This window comes from Pseudorca crassidens, chromosome 2, assembly GCF_039906515.1.
Source record: "Pseudorca crassidens isolate mPseCra1 chromosome 2, mPseCra1.hap1, whole genome shotgun sequence".
Taxonomy (NCBI): domain Eukaryota; kingdom Metazoa; phylum Chordata; class Mammalia; order Artiodactyla; family Delphinidae; genus Pseudorca; species Pseudorca crassidens.
In genome coordinates, this window is record NC_090297.1 from 132210875 (window position 1) to 132227896 (window position 17022).

The 17022-nt window shown below is 45.3% G+C and overlaps 1 protein-coding gene across 3 annotated transcripts in view; it reads left to right on the forward strand.

Moving 5' to 3' along the window:
- BRINP2 (BMP/retinoic acid inducible neural specific 2) overlaps positions 1–17022 on the forward strand; it is a 114836-nt gene that overhangs the window by 49789 nt on the left and 48025 nt on the right. For 2 of the 3 annotated variants that reach the window (XM_067728736.1, XM_067728735.1), the window contains one exon: positions 12248–12597. In XM_067728736.1, the coding sequence (XP_067584837.1) occupies positions 12326–12597 (272 nt within the window). In that variant the 5' untranslated portion in view covers positions 12248–12325. Of the gene's footprint in view, positions 1–11071; positions 11112–12247; positions 12598–17022 lie in introns of all 3 variants that reach the window. The other variant, XM_067728737.1, reaches the window with a different exon arrangement.

Sequence of the window (17022 nt, forward strand, 5' to 3'; positions counted from 1 at the left end):
GTGTTAATCAGTGCACAGGAAGGTGAGTCATTTGGCTCGAGAACTAAAGAGAGGACTCACAGTGTTGGATAAGCTTGCTCTCCCTCAGACAGTCTTTCCAAATGACCAGTGAGCCTCAGACCATACTTTTAGAAATGGTGCCCTTAGGCCATCAATCTCAAAAGTTTGACAGCAATTTCCCTGTCTACCTGGTAACCTGCCACCCTACTGTACACACTACACCCAACACAGCAGACTTACTGATTGCACCCACTTTGTCTCCTCATGCCTCCTGCCTCCCCCCAGCTGCCCGCCAGTACCAGTCAAACGCCTGTGGGAGAAAAAAGTCGCCTTCATCAAAAAACAAACAACCGAAAAACCACTTAGGGATGGGTTCCTTGGACCACGCTACAAAAAGAGATAATGATTCATTCTCAGTGTACCTATTGACATTCATTGAGCAGCATATAGTTTATTTTAGCTAGAGTTTGGGATGTAGCATCTATATTTAATTCCACAGGCTGTCAGGCGACTCATATATTTACAAACACGCTCCGGGAAACAATGTGGTTTGCTGGTCACAGCTGCATCTGTAACATCTCTGGAGCTCTGCGCGGTTTGGCAGAGCCCAGGGCATTGTCATTTTACATTCTGGTCCGTGCCAAGGCCCCAGTAGGGCAGAGCTTGGGCTAAAAGTTCAGATTCAGTGACAGGCGTGGCAGAAAGCCAGGAGCAAAAGTAACCGTGAGGGCTGTGGGTCAGGATGGAGAGTTCCGCGTCAGCCCTGCCTCAGTGCTGCACACTGCACAGCGGTGGACATTTCCCATGTGATGGGCTTAGGCTTATTTCGGCTTCCCAGGCCTGAAAGAAACAAACTAACCTATGTATACAGAGGCTGGCTCTGCTGGGAAGTGAGCTGGGGCTTCAGCGATGGAAGCCAGCCTGGTGGAAAGGAGGCAGGAAAAGAGAAGGTTTCCTCTCTGGAGGGTGGAAGCAGCTGTCTGCCAGGGATGGGGAGGGAATGACCAAGCCAGCTTCAGTAGCTGGATCCAGGGAGAGCGACTGGGCATAGCCAGGGGCAGGGGCCAAAGGGCATGATTCAGGCAATCGTGGTAACAGAATACATGAAGAGGGGTATATCGAGAGCTGGTGGGACAATTCAGAATTAGGCAAAGGCGCAGCCAATCCCTGGAGGTCTGTCTCCTACGACAGAAAGTAGGGAGCTGAGAGCAGGGGGTGAAGGAGCCAGCAAGGGTGCAAGCCCCTTACACCTTAGATGGACACCCTGAGATTGGGCAGGAAGGAGAGGATGGGGAACTTGGGTACAGTCTCAGTTGGGTTTGGGGGTCTAAGGGAAGAGCACCGTAAGTCAGAGGAAACCAGCAATTGTGGGTTGTCCACCAGGGCCCAGTTTGGGGGAACATGCCTGTCCTTATGGGGTTTTTTTGTTTTCTGTTTTTTTTTGTTTTTTTCTTTTGCGGTACATGGGCCTCTCACTGTTGTGGCCTCTCCCGTTGTGGAGCACAGGCTCCGGACACGCAGGCTCAGCGGCCATGGCTCACGGGCCCAGCCGCTCCGCGGCATGTGGGATCTTCCCGAACTGGGGCACGAACCCGTGTCCCCTGCATCGGCAGGCGGACTCTCAACCACTGCGCCACCAGGGAAGCCTGGTTTTTAAGACATCACAAGGGAGATACAATTGCCTTCTTATAAGGCCATGCTGACAGGCCATCTAAACAGGAGCCACACGGCTTCTTCCAAAGCAGAAGGCTTAAGCATCCTTGTCCAAGCCAGGAAATTTAGGTGCGTCTTGATTTTGTTCTCTAAGATTTTTAGACTTTTCATCAATCCATGGAAATTTTAAAAATAGGAGTGATCTAGAGGATACAGGAAATTTTAAAAATAGGAGTGACCTAGAGGATACAGCTGTGTTTCTGTGAGCACAGCTCCCTTATGAGACTCACATCTGTGGATCTTAGGTTAATAGGTCATTTGGACTGTCCAAAGGACTCTCTTGGGATAACATCATTGACTTCTCTGTTCTTGAGTTTCTTCCTCTGTAAAATGGGCATAATAACAACATCAACCTCATAAAGTTTTACAAGAATTAAATGAGCCAATGAATGGAAAGTTTTTGAGACCAATGTCTGGCACATAATAACTGGTATCAAAACATAATTGTCGATGATGACGATGGTAACTCTGGAACTCATGGATTCCGGCTTCTGAAAATTTCAATTGACCTCTGACACATGTGAAATAAAGATGGAATGAGCTCTAGGCTTAGCATTGAGAGACCCAGGTTCAAGTCTTGTTTTTGCCCCCCAATCGTGAATAACTCACAATAACTAACTGCACTTCTGTGGCCCTATGTTTTCTCAACTATCAAACAATGTGAAGGGGGTTCTATCACTGGCTCACACTGGAGAGTTACTTCAAAATCTTCTTGGGGATTTTCAAACTATTCTATAATAAAATATAGAAATACACCCCAACCCAAGGTATCAATCATTCCTCTCTTCTCTTTCCTTGTCTCCGTACCTCACCCCCCCCCACACACACTGACGCGTACCACACACGCACTCCAGGCTGCTGAGACCAAGTAATCCCTAGGATCTCACCCCTTCCCCCAGTTCCATGATCTGATCAGGTGGAAATTAATCAGGGACCAGAAGCTGTAGGAAGGCAAAGTAACAAAGTAATCAACACAGAGTCTAGCTTTGACAGGCTTCTTGGAGGACAAGAGCCTCAAAGATGTAACAGACAGATATAGACTCAGGGAGAAAAAAAAGGAAGGCAGGAGTGAGTAAACAGTGGGGCCCATAGCCAGAGTATCAAGGATCAAGTGACAGAGGCCACAGATAAAAGCAAAAGGACTGCCCACCTCTGCAGTCATTATCTATGGAGGACGGTGGGGGGGGGGACAGGACCCTGAGGCCACTTGGAGTGACCTGTGGAGACCCCTGAGGCCTAATGAGGACACATTTTTAACAGAGACTTTATCTTCTCAGGCTTCTCACCTGTAAACAACAACAACAGCAGCAGCAAAACAAACAAAAAACCCACATGTTGATGCCTTTGAAGAAATACAGTGAACACACACACAGCACTCACTGTGGGCCAGGCACCTTTCAGGGCCTTTACAAATGTTGCATTTAATCTCCACAACCCCATGAGGAGGCACTATTATTATTGTCGTTTTTTCTTTCCTTTTTTTTTTTTTTTAAACAGTTGAGGAAGCTGAGCCAGGAGAGGTGCAGCCAACGTGAGAAGCCAGGTGTTCTGGCTCCATGGTCTATGCTTGTAACCCCTCCACTGCTGAGCTACTGATGGAGGGCTTGGTGCCTGGGGAAGGAAGGAGGGCAGATGTGTTCTCAGGCCACAGGGAGCTGCTGGGGTCTCATAATGCAGGAGTATAATGGAAGCGGTTTTGAGGAAGGTTAATATGCATGGAGATCAGGTTTTAAAGGCTTTGAAATGTGCAACTTTTCATTTCGAGATTCTGTTTGATTGGCAGTGCTTTCTGGAGACCCCTGTGACCTCAAGGGAAGTTCTGGGCCGCAGGGCCCACCCTGGTCTGCACATGGTGACCCAGGCTTTATCACACGAGACTCTGGGCAAGCCTGTCAGTTAGCTTGTCACCCCAAGGAAAATGCCAAGGACACCCGGCAGGCAAGTCTGAAACCTCTGCCGCTGACACATGGATCCGCCCTTGATGAGTGAAGGGCTGGTTATCACACAGCAGAAACCTATAAACTGGGGGCCCTGAGGGGGTGGAGCCTATGACATCTAATGTAGCTGAAGCTGTGTGTGTGTGTGTGTGTGTGTGTGTGTGTGTGTGTGTGTGTGTGTGAGTGTGTGAGAGAGAGAGAGGGATGGAGAGAGTTGGAGAGAGAGAGAGATGGAGAGAGAGAGAGAATATTATTGTTTTAAGCTCATTACAGGATCCTCAAGTCGTATGTTTTGCTGCTGCTCCATGAGGGCAAGTGTTGGGTCTGTCTTGTTCATCAGATTTACCACCATCACCTGGTACAGTCCTGGTGCGTAGTAACTGCTTAATAACTGATTGACTATTCCATGGACAGAGGTGAGGGAGGGTGAGGAGACCTGAGTGATAGGTTTTGGAGTCGGAATATCCGAGTTTCATTTCTGCTTCCTTGTGGAATTGTCTCCAGCAAGTCCCTTAGCCTCTCCCAGTCTCTCCTCTTAAAGGTCTCAGATGAATGCAAGAACATTTAGTCATCATGATAGTAAATAGTAAATCATGATAGAGCTTACCTTTGTACAAATCATCCTTAACATTGTTAACCTGATTCTGTGCAGGGAGGCTATCCCTATTCCTCACCTGTATTAAGTCTAGCAGTGGGGGAATGCATTCAGTGTACCTTGCTAGGTCCAGGCCAGTTCTGAGGGTGACACTGAAGGTCACATCCCAGAGCCTGGAGAGGAGAGTGGCAGTCGGGGTGTGACATCTGCCCGGGTGCACACGGGGAATGATGGGCACTGCTGAAACTCTCTGAAGTGCAACAAGGAACATATTATAGGGATGAAAAAGCTGTGGTTAGGGTCTGTTGAGGCTGGCAGATCATCCCAACGAGAGAGCCGAATACAGGTCTTTCATCTGAATGGATAGCACCCCCATCTACCCTTCGCCTCAGGATGTCCTGTCATGTCTCTGGTCTCCTCTCCCTTTCTAGTCAAAACAGGAGGTTTTGTGTCCAGATGTTGTGGATGACAAGAACAAATAACACTTTCTGTGAGTTTTTACTACTGACACCCTCAGATTTATGCAAGAAAACATCTCTTCAGTAGAGTTGGCCAATTAACCACTCAAATGGCTTGAAAACTTATTTAATGTCACTGCCTAATCATCTTAATAAATGTCACTGCTCCAACAGGCAAGAACGTCTGCTTTCTCCCTCACTTGTCTTATGCTTCACTCCCTTTCTGAAACACAGAGCTTCCTCCCAAAGAAGACTAAAATCTCAGAGCCTCACCCCTCGTATTTGTGCCCCTTTTATTTGCATAGAATTAAGGGATTTCTGTTTTGGGCAGGACCATGGGGATCATCTCACCTCTTAAATCATTTTACTGATGACCAAAGGGAGGCTCCCAGGGGAAGTGACTTGTAAGTGGCAAAGCCCGCGTGTTTTTATAGCTGTAAATCATGGAAGTGGTGCAGTGAAGTGTAAATACTATAGGAGCTAGAGTAGGTAGACCCAGATCTGCCACTGACACACATGACCTTGTGCAACTCACTTATCTATTCCTAGCCTCAGTGTTCTCATCTGTTAGAAGGGGATCCTACATTTTGAGAAACAAAGATCAAGCGTCATTTTATTATCTGTGGTTCATAAGTAGTAATGACCACACAAACAGAAAATGATGTCTGCTGGTATTGATTCAGGATCATTGTTAACAACATTAACAGTTTTGTTAATTATAATACTAATTTCACATCTATTTCTCCTTTTCTTCTGGCCTCTAGCAACAGCTTAGCCATAGCCTTAACTCCTCCAACATGGAGCCCCTCCCCTGCACAGTATTTTTCAAAGAGGAAACTGTACTTCTATCTCCCTTGCCAAGATTTAGTACCTGAGCAGCTGATGCCCCAGATCCTCACTGCTCCACTGACACACCTAGCGTACATGGAGATGGAGACCAACAGGAGGACACAAAAGAGTCCCCAGAAGTCTTCAGCTGGGTGGCAATCTTGGTGGAGATGTGATTCTTACAAGCTTTCCCCTGTTGAAGACCGCGCTGCCCACTTCTCATGTGACTTAATCTACACCTGATTTTCTCAGTTGACAAAACTGGAACCCATTGAATTCATGGCTTAACGAACAGATACGAGCTAATGTACTCACAAAGGAAAAGCCATGACTTATTCTACTTGTACCTTTGGGCCAAAGCTGATTTATAATTTGTGTAGGTGTAGAACTCTGTCTTGAGTAGCGTCTAAATAAGTGAAATTATTTGGCTTTCACAAGTAAATTTCTAATTGTTTTCCTCAAGGAGCTAGCTTAGCCATGACTTTAATACAATCACATGTAACGTAGAGATTTACTTTCACAACCAGTTGTAGGACAAAATGGATACATAGAAGCATCATGGGGAAGGCGAGAATTGTTTTAACCTGCTGAATATTAACAGTACCAGCACAAGACTCGAGAATCTAGACGGTTAAGATTTGCTTGACAGGTTGCTGTTACAAAATTTATAACAATATTGTTTGTGGAACATAAACAGTAAATGCCCAAAAGCCATCCTTAAAAAGTCTAATTTTTACGCAACTGTCAATGCAGCAATTATTTTGTGTGTTTTTTTTTTTTTAAAGGTGAAGGAACGTGTTCTAGGTATTTTTTTAAGGAAAATTTTGAAACCTGTTTAAAACTTTTCTTTCTTAAAAAGAGATTTTTTTTTTTTTTTTTTGGTCAAAATGTTTTCAGATCCTGAGAAAAACCAATGGAACGGAAACCATATGATTCTGAGGCCAGGTTTTTTAGAGGCGCCGTCAGCACTGAATTCAGGCGTTCTTGCTGTGCTCAGCAGACCCGGCCCAGCAATCAAAACCATTTGATTCTAAAGCTGATACTTCTATAACCAGGCAGGTTCCAGCACATTGTGAACCCTGAAAAAGCATAATTACAAACAAAGAATGACAAGAAGCACACGTTGACTTAATATAGCTCGCTGCTTTCAAAGAGCACACAGCTTTTCACACACACGCTCTCACCTGTCCTTAGAAACCCGCGATTACCAGGGGAGGGGGCGGCTGCCACCCCGGTGTTACAGCACAGGCCGCCAGGAGGCTCAGTGGCTGGGCCAAGGCCACACACTGTCACCGACTCACAGTGATGCCTCTAGGAAACGCATGGAATTGATTGATCACGTATTTTTGAAGACTGACTCTGTATGAGAGCTGAAGTTTTTCATATAAACAGAGACCTGGACTTTGACCTTGAAGGGTCAGGCAGGGTTGATGTTGTATGGTTCTCATGCGGAGAATAATCGCTAGTCTCCTCCAGAAATCACCAAGAACCCTCAAAGGTGTGCAGAATGGGAGCAAAGTCCTTTATGTGTCTATTATTTTCCAATTGCTGTGTAAGGAATTACCACAAACGTAGTGACATAAAGCAGTATGAATTCATCATGTCACAGTTTCTGTGGGTCAGGAGTCCAGGTACAGGTTAGCTGGGTCCTCTGCTCAGGGTCTCACAAGACTGAAATCAAGGTGTCAGTCAGGAAAGCAGTTCTCATCTGGGACTCAGAGTTCTCTTCCGGGCTCATGTGGCTGTTGGCGGAATTGGTTTTCTTTTTCTTTTTTTTTTTTAATTGGAGTTTAATTGCTTTACAATGTTGTGTTAGTTTCTGCTGTACAGTGAAGTGAATCAGCTATACGTATACATATATCCCCTCCCTCTTGGACCTCCCCCCCCACCCCCATCCCACCTATCTAGGTCGTCACAGAGCACTGAGCTTCCTGTGCTTCATAGCTTGTTCCCACTAGCTATTTTACGCATGGTAGTGAATATATGTCCATCCTAATCTCCCAACTTGTCCCACCCTTCCCTTCCCCACCATGTCCACATGTCCATTCTCTACTTCTGCATCTCTATTCCTGCCCGGGAAATAGGTTCATCTGTACCATTTTTCTAGATTCCACATATATGTGTTAATATACGATATTTGTTTTTCTCTTTCTGGCTTACTTCACTCTGTATGACAGACTCTAGGTCCATCCACATCTCTACAAATGACCCAGTTTTGTTCCTTTTTATGGCTGAGTAATATTCCATAGACATTTCACCGAAGAAGACATAGAAAGATGAGAAGATGCTCAACATCACTAATTATTAGAAAAATACAAATCAATACTACAATGATGGGGGCTTCCCTGGTGGCGCAGTGGTTGAGAATCTGCCTGCTAATGCAGGGGACACAGGTTCGAGCCCTGGTCTGGGAGGATCCCACATGCTGTGGAGCAACTGGGCCCGTGAGCCACAGCTACTGAGCCTGCGCGTCTGGAGCCTGTGCTCCACAACAAGAGAGGCAACGATAGTGAGAGGCCTGTGCACCGCGATGAAGAGTGGCCCCCGCTTGCCGCAACTAGAGAAAGCCCTCACACAGAAATGAAGACCCAACACAGCCCCAAATAAATAAATTAATTAATTAATTAAAAAAAAAAAACCTACAATGATGTATCACCTCACACTGGTCAGAATGGCCATCATCAAAAAATCTACAAACGATAAATGCTGGAGAGGGTGTGGAGAAAAGGGAACCATTTTGCACTGTTGGTGGGAATGTAAATTGATACAGCCATTGTGGAGAACAGTATGGAGGTTCCTTAAAAAACTAAAAATAGAATTACCACATGACCCAGCAATCCCACTACTGGGCATATACCCTGAGAACACCGTAATTCAAAAGGACACATGTACCCCAATGTTCATTGCAGCACTATTTACAAGAGCCAGGACATGGAAACAACCTAAATGTCCAACAACAGATGAATGGATAAAGAAGATGTGGTACATATATACCACAGTGGAATTTTATAGTGGAATATTACTCAGCCATAAAAAGGAATTGGTTTTCTTGGGGTGGTACAACTGTGGTTCCCATTTTCTTACTGGCTGTTGACTGGGAATTGTATTCAGTTCCTAGAGGCCACCCACAATCCCTTGCTGCATGGCCCACATAGACTGTACACAGCATGGCTGTTTGCTTTCTTCCAGGGCAGCTAGATCCTGTCTCTCTGACACTTCACCTTCTTTCAGAGGTTCACCTGATTAGGCCAGGCCCACCCAAGATACTTTTCCTTTTGATTAACCCAAAGTCAACTGATCAGTAACCTGATCATGGAAGGAGTCTCCCATCATATTCACAGGGCCTGCCTGCACTCAAGAGGAGGAGATTATAAAGGGCACACACAGAAGGGCTCAAGAATCTTGGGGACCATTTTAGAAACCTGCATTCTGCAGTGTCCTACCTGTGTCACTGCTTGTCCACCTTACTGTGTTTGCTGCCTTGACCTGCTCTGTCAAGCAGCCCCAGTCTCCAAAATGTGCCTTTAGAAAGAGAACAATATTTTATAAGAGGAACTAATCGCTAATGGTAGGCAGTGTTTCAGACAATGTAACGAGCACTTGCTTTCATATTGTTGGTACTTAGCAGAGTGTCTGGCACTCAGGAGTCCTCAGTTTCCGTTTCTCAAGCGACGAATGCATGGATGATTAAATGAGAAATATTTTGGGCATCCTCATCAGATTACATCCCATAAAAATAAATGCCTACCCCTCCATGTGCAAGGCTGATTCCTCCTTTTAGTTTATAGCACGAATTTCCCCCCTCCCCGGTTTAAAAGTAATGCCTGCTTATTATAAAAACACTTGGAAATGTGTCTTCTTTCTATGGTTTTATTTTTTATATTTAACTTCTTAATCCATCTGGAACTAATTTCCCAATATTATGTATAAAATAGTCTACTCCCTACCCATTTAATCTGTGATGCATACACACACACACACACACACACACACACACACACACAAAAGTTCTTATGTATAATAAGGTCTATTTCTGAGCTAGCTGTTCTATTTCATTGATCTGCCCACCCACTTTGTGTGCCAGTGTCACCTACTTACTTACTGGAATTTTATAATAGGTTTAAAGATCTGGTAGGGCAGATGTTGCCTCACTATTTGTCCTTCAGCCCCCTGTCCACCAGTTCATTAAGTATGGGTCTATCTTGGGGCCCACTTTAGCGCCTTAGAGAGCAAAGCATTCTTTGGAAAAGTCTGGACACGGAACCAGATCTAGGTTCATATTCTACCTTTGCATCTTCCTAGCCCAGCACCTCTGAGTCTCAGGGAAATGTAAACTTGCAATAATAATGCTTATAGTAGAAACTTTCTGTGAGAATTAACTGGGGAAACTTCTAAGAATTACCCAGTGCGTAGTAGATGGTCAGTACCTACTAACCATAGTAGAGGAGTGACTCTGAAGGTCCATGCACCCATGCTTCTGTCCCTTTATCCTTACCAGCAGGCACTGCAACACTTTTGAAAGCATCTTGTACAAATGCTGAGGCTCAGATCTGTCAGACTCAGGCCAGCTTTTAGGCTGGGAGTAACCAGGATTAAGAATTGGCCCCAGCCTCTGGGCAGCCTCTTCAGGGTTTGCATTGGTCCAAGGGAAGTCGGTGGTTTTGTTAAACGGGAGCCATTCCTGAGTGACGCGGGGTCCTGGGGAATGGGAGTGAGTCAAGTGCTGAAGCCCACTTTACCTGGCCTTACAGAAGTCTGGAAGTGCCAGTGAATTGACACCCCTTGCTTCATCACAGGAAGCTCATCTCTGGACTTTGGCAGCCAGAGAAAGGCCTCAGAGCCACAGATTACACGTGTTGGGGATTGGAAGTCATTCTAGCACAGACCGAGGTGGTACTGGTGAGGGGAGATGGGTGAGACTCTGACAGCATGTGCTAGACATTGAAGATTGAAGAAATGAATTCGATTGCAAGAACCCCCGCAGTACTGAGTCAGCCAGGAGTCTTGAAGGCCAAAATCTTACTCCCTTCCTGGCACTGTCCCTCAATTCAGAGAGGGCAGGGCAGGGCAAGAAAGCACTCATTCATTTCTTCAAGAAGCGTCTCTGAAGGCCTACTGTGTGCTCTCAGGAACTAGGGTAGGGGGATACACAGCCCTGCCCTCAGACAGCTTCCATACCACACAGTGAGGAGAAAGAGCACAACGGCCATCCTTGTGTCCACGGATCTGTTCTCTGATGATGGTGATTTCCCACTGTAACTCTATCCCTGCATGGCCTTTTGTAAAGGAACAGATCGATGTTCAAAGCAGGAAGTCCAAAGCTTGACTATTATCTAGTCAATCCTCTTTCTTTTCTCTTCTTTTTTTTAAAAATATAGTATAATCCTACATTTGTTTCTTTTTAAATTGAAGTATAGTTGATTTACAATGTTGTGTTACTTTCAGGTGTACAGCACAGTGATTCAGTTATTTATATATTAAAGTATTTTTATTTATAAAGTGTATATATGTATACTTTTTCAGATTCTTTTCCCTTATAGGTTATTACAAAGTATTGAGTACAGTTCCCTGTGCTATACAGTAAGTCCTTGTTGATTATCTGTTTTACATAGAGTAGTGTGTATATGTTAATCCCAAACTCCTAATTTATACCTCCCCTACTCCCTTTTCACAACCATAAGTTTGTTGTCTATGTCTGCAAGTCTGTTTCTGTTTTGTAAATAAATTCATTTGTATTTATTTTTTAGCTTCCACATATAAGCAATATCATATCATATTTGTCTTTCTCTGTCTGGCTTACTTCACTTTGTATGATAATCTCTAGGTCCATCCATGTTGCTGCTAATGGCATTATTTCATTCTTTTTTATGGCTGAGTAATATTCCATTGTGTGTGTGTGTGTGTGTGTGTGTGTGTGTGTGTGTGTGTGTGTACCACATCTTCCTTATCCATTCATCTGTCAATGGATACTTAGGTTGCTTCCATGTCTTGGCAGTTGTAAATAGTGCTGCTATGAACATTGGAATGCATGTATCTTTTCAAATTATGGTTGTCTCTGGATATATGCCCAGGAATGGGATTGCTGGATCATATGGTAGCTCTATTTTTAGTAGTATTAGGAACCATACTGTTCTCCATTTTTATTTTCCGTAAGGGATAACTAAACTCAGAGAAGGGAAGTAATCTGCCCAAGTTCACCCAGCTTCATAACAGTGATGGGACTTCACTATTCTGCCCACAATTCACCATCAGAAAAAGGGGGCTTCTCTTTGCTTCACATCAAGCCTCTAGAGGCTGCACACAATCTATGAGGCTATTATTGAAACATAGTGAACATTTTTGAGAGAGGAAGACAAGCCGATGGTGTTGAGTCTACAAAGGAAACAAGGAAGCAACACAGTATAAAGGTTACAGTTGGACCCCCTGAGGTCAAAATTCTGGTTTCTTCACTTGAAATCTGCGTGAAATTAAGCAACTTTCCTCATATCTCTAAACCTCATCTTCTCATCGGCAAAATGACAGTGGTGTTTCCTGTAGGATTGTTTTAAGAATTAAATGAAATATACATCAACACGTAGCTCAATGCCTAGAAGGAAGATGTGTTACTAGGATAAAGGATTTCTAGAATGGGCCCTGCCCAAGGAGATTTGATGCTCACAAGACCATGCGGTCAGACCAGGGTGTGCAACTGACATCTCCGTGTTGTACTTTTCCAGTTCCAGGAGCCCTGGTGGAGCGGCACAGAGCGGGAGAGTGTGGCGAGAGAATGAAGACACCAACCGCCTGGGAGAAGCATGAGGTGGCAGTGCGGCACTCGATTTAGAGGGCTTCGGCCGGTGGCGGCAGCCCCATGGGCAGCTCTGCTGGCACTGGCCCTCCCCGGTTGGGTGCTGGCTGTCTCGGCCACGGCGGCCGCTGCGGTCCCCGAGCATCATGCCTCCGCGGCCGGCCAGCCGCCCCTGGACTGGCTGCTCACAGATCGGGGCCCATTTCACCGCACGCAGGAGTACACCGACTTCGTGGAGCGCTACCGCCAGGGTTTTACCACCAGATACAGGATCTACAGGTGAGTGGGGCGTCCCACTGAAGCCAGCCTGGGTCTGTGCAGGGCGCCAAGCCAGCTGGCAGGCCGCAGACTGCACTAGGGGAGAGCTGGAGGACCAGCAGGCAGGGAGAACAAGCTTGCCATGTTGGTTTTTAAAAAAAGAAAACACATACAAGCTGGAAAACCTGCTGATGCCTCCTGGGGAACTTAGCAAAAGGGTTTCTATTTATAGGTTGTGCTGCTTATAAATTGAGGACAAATCAGGCGGCTTGGATTCAGCATGCGGCCTGAGCTGCTGCAGGAGGTCAGAGTGGAAGGCTGGGGCCGGGTTTTAAATAATGGGTGAGATACTTTTATGAGTTGTAATTAACTCGATATGCAAATGAAGGAAGGGCAGCTCCAGTTCCTGCCTTAGAGGTGGGGGGAACCCCACAGGGGCAGGGATGGGCCTGCCCTCACCCTTGTCAACACCACAGCCTCAGTTGGCCTTGTGCAAAGAAATGGTCTGCATCGTCCCTGCCTCTCGGCCTGTCCTCAGGAGCATCAGAGCTGAAAGTAAAACATGTGACCTGTCTGACCCATCTGACAAGGGATGAACCAGGTACAAATTCCTGGCTGCTGGACCAACACTTCAGAAGCACAAGGCTCGTCAAAATGCTCACCTCAGGTGACCCAGAGACCCTCAGGGCTCCCTTGAGTGCATTCCTGAATTCAACCTTCCCCTTCATCCCTCTTCTCAGTCCCTGCCTTAGTGTCACCTCCTTTTCCTCCTCACTGTGACCATAATCTTCAGACAAACCTGGGAACTTTGCTAGAATTTTTTTCTTTTATTAGAGATATTTATTTTCCGATTACAGATTCATTTCTGATGAGAGAGAGAGAGAGGGAAAGAATGAAAAAGCACAAAGAGAAACAGAACCAGAAAATCACCTATTCTTTTGCCATCTAGAGGTTGCTCTTGGTAACCTTGGGCACGTGCATTCCTAGTCATGTGAACATACTAAAGGTTTTGGCCCTCTTGCTGGATCTAGCCCTTTACATGCCTTATGTACATGAACTCATTTAATCCTTCTAATAGCCTTCTTTTGGAAGAGCAGTTATTCTCCCCTTTTTACAGATGAGGAAATTGAGGTCCAGAGAAGTTAAGGAACTTGCCGAGGGGCACACAGCTAGTAAATGGTGAAGCTAGGATTAGCTCGTAGTAGTCAGACTCTAAAACCTGGGTTCTTAAATTATATTTAAAGAAACTATATTTTTCTGTTTCTAAGAGGCTTTTGTTTTTCTTCTGCAACACCACTCAGTCTGTTTAGGTTAGTACGGAGTCTCAGAAATAAGGTTTTAAGGTATTGAGCACTGGGAGAGTCCCAAATGGTAAGTGCAGCCATTTACAGGGGACATTTTCCTGGTACACGATTCCCACATTGCAGATGCAGACAACGAGAAAGATGAGGTATTTGAGGGGCTGGTGCTTCCTGGGTGCAGAGGTCCGTAGAAACAAAAGCCATTTCTCTTCCAGTCTGGTATTAGAAGGGATTGCAGTTCATACTCTCCGGTTCAGCGGCTCTGATTCTTGCCATCCTCCAAAGACTGTAGTGTAAATTCACACAGGGCCACTGACGCAGAGAGTGGCCAGCTTGGGCTGGGAGTGGCTGAGCTAACACCTGCTCCAGTAAAAGAGGTTAACTTGACTCTCAGTAAATATATAAGAAATTAGACCTGTGTCCCCTACGAATTTTCTATAAGGTAAATTCAGGGCGATGCTTCTCTTTATCAAAGAATTTATTTTTCCATCGCTCCAAAAAAAAAAAAAAAAAAAGGGAAAAGAGAAAATCCACCCTAGAATGTATTTAAGCAGCAAATCCCTCTAGTTCTAGAAAACAAGATTTAATCCACCTCAAACTTTTCTGTTTATCCCAAATCTTTCAAAAGCACTGTTATCACCAAAAAAATTTTTTGAAGTATGTTGGAACTGAAATGTCAGGCTGGGAATCCTAATACCACCATTCACTTCAAAGGGCTATAGGAACTAGAAGCAATAAAGCACCAGTTTCCTTCACCCCTCCACAGGTTTTTCTTGTCATCAGGCCCCAGCCCCAAGGCTGGCGACCACTGAATGCCTTAGCAGCAGCTCAGAGCCGGCCACGGGGAATGTCCGGAATCACTTCTGCACCATCAACCGTTCTATCAGTCCGTAATGTTTTTTTTTTTTTTTTTTTTGTGGTACGTGGGCCTCTCACTGCTGTGGCCTCTCCCGTTGCGGAACACAGGCTCTGGACGCGCAGGCTCAGCGGCCGTGGCTCACGGGCCCAGCCGCTCCGCGGCATGTGGGATCTTCCCAGACCGGGGCACGAACCCGTGTCCCCTGCATCGGCAGGCGGACTCCCAACCACTGTGCCACCAGGGAAGCCCCGTAATGGTTTTTTGAGCATTTAATGTGACAGGCTCTTACACTGTGCCATTCTGTTTCTCTGGGGTCAGTTATTGCACATGAACCTGTACTTGGGGAAACAGTAACCAGTCATTCTGACAGGAATGCAGCATTGCGATTTGCGACCCCATGGCGGGGCAATGGGAGAATGGTCACACACGGCTGCTCCAGGAGCATTCTGGGAGTCCTGCCTTTAATTATTAAGCAACATGGTGGATCCATGGGTACTTGTTGTAGGGCTCTATATTATCCCCAAGGGAGCTCACTCTTATCCCTTTCCCTTTTGTCTCTAGTGGTAATTCCTTCTAGCAACTTCAAGACCTTGTTTACTGTGACTAGAGCAGGTCACAGAAAACTGGTCTAGTCATCCCTAATAACTAGAAGGGCATTTTTTCCAGAAGGGCAGGGGGAGAAAGAGCTTACAGAGAATATCAGAAATGCTCTGTGGTGAAATACTGGGTCTCGAACAGGATTAGTCTTTTATTCAATTCTTTTAGAAAGCTTTTGGTACATGGAGATCATATGGTATCCATATGTGCTTTCCATGTAAGAAGGGAGGTGAGCTGTGGTGGGGGAAGAATAAGACTTTCCAATGGGGCTAGAATATTTGGTACAGAATTACATGAAGCTCTCTTACACAGCAGAACAGAGATCCTTCTTCTCTTCTGTGTGTGGACATATTATAGCAATTACACAACCAGGTTCTAACATTAAGCTCTGAACCCCACCTATTCTTATATGGAGATCAGAATGTGCTCTCTGTTGGAGTAGATGACTGGTTGATCTAGAATAGCTCTGGCTTCTCTAACCATGGGTCCCCAGAGATGGTTGCTCTCTCCATAAGTTTGTATTCTTGTGGGCATAGATGCTCAGAGTGAAGGTTCTAGAGCCAGAGGACCTGGACCCTAATCCTGGGGCTGCAGCTTACTAGCTGTATGATGTTGGGTTAATTCTTAAATTTCTTTGTTCCCCAATTTCCTTATTTGTAAAATTAGGACAATAATAGTGCCCACCTAATGGATTTATGTGAAAATTAAATGAGTGAATTGATGTAAAACACTTAGAACGGTGCTTAATAAATATTACCTATTATTAGAGTATCCTCAACAAATATTAACCAATGCAAAAATTATAATGAGATGACAGCCATGGGTACCATCTTCATGATGACATCTGATAATGACAGCATTTGACAATGTACATTAGAAGGAGAAAAAAAAATTGTTCTCTTGCTTTTTTAAAGCATATTAACCTTAATTCCTCAATCTCTCTCTCTGCTGGGAGAGGAACTCAACTGGAGAATGAATGCATGTTTTCTGGGGCACACTCTTACTGGTCTTATGGACCGCCGGAAAGAGCTGGATCATTTCCAGCATGTTTTAGAGTCACCGCAGGGAATGATCTTTCTCCTATAAAGTCAGGGGTTGCCAACTGAGCAGACCTTTCTTAAGATGTCCTACAGAAGCTGGGCACTGGTCACTGCCAGCTGCCTGGTCCCAGGGGTAACTTGAACAATCTCAGGATGGCACCATTACGAGAAGAGAGACAATATATACATTCTTGTTAAAACTTCCTGAATAACAGGATGGCCTTGGCCATCTCACCCAGTTTTGGGCAGGCTTTTAAATTCCATTAGCCGACCTCTCAGCATGTTCTCAAGCCCTATCAGACCAAGATCTGAGCAATCAGTCCACTTCTCAGACACTGTCTCTTACTAGGCTAGTGGTAAGAGCTGGAAGAGCAGAGATCCTGTCTCGGATTCCATTTGTGACCCCCAGCTGCTTGCCTTTGCCCCACTCTATAGCCCCCAGTACAATAAACCCTTATAAGTGATCAACCTCTCCCAGCAGCCCTGTGAGGCAGATGGGGGTTTTTAGGGTTCGGGGCAGTGAGATGGACTTGTTCAAGGTCAGAGAGGTAGCCAGTCACAGCCAGAAATAGCACTCAGAGCTCCTGACTTGAAGTCTCCTGCTCATTACTCTAGACCACGCTTCCCTTTGACTGGTAAGTGCATCTTC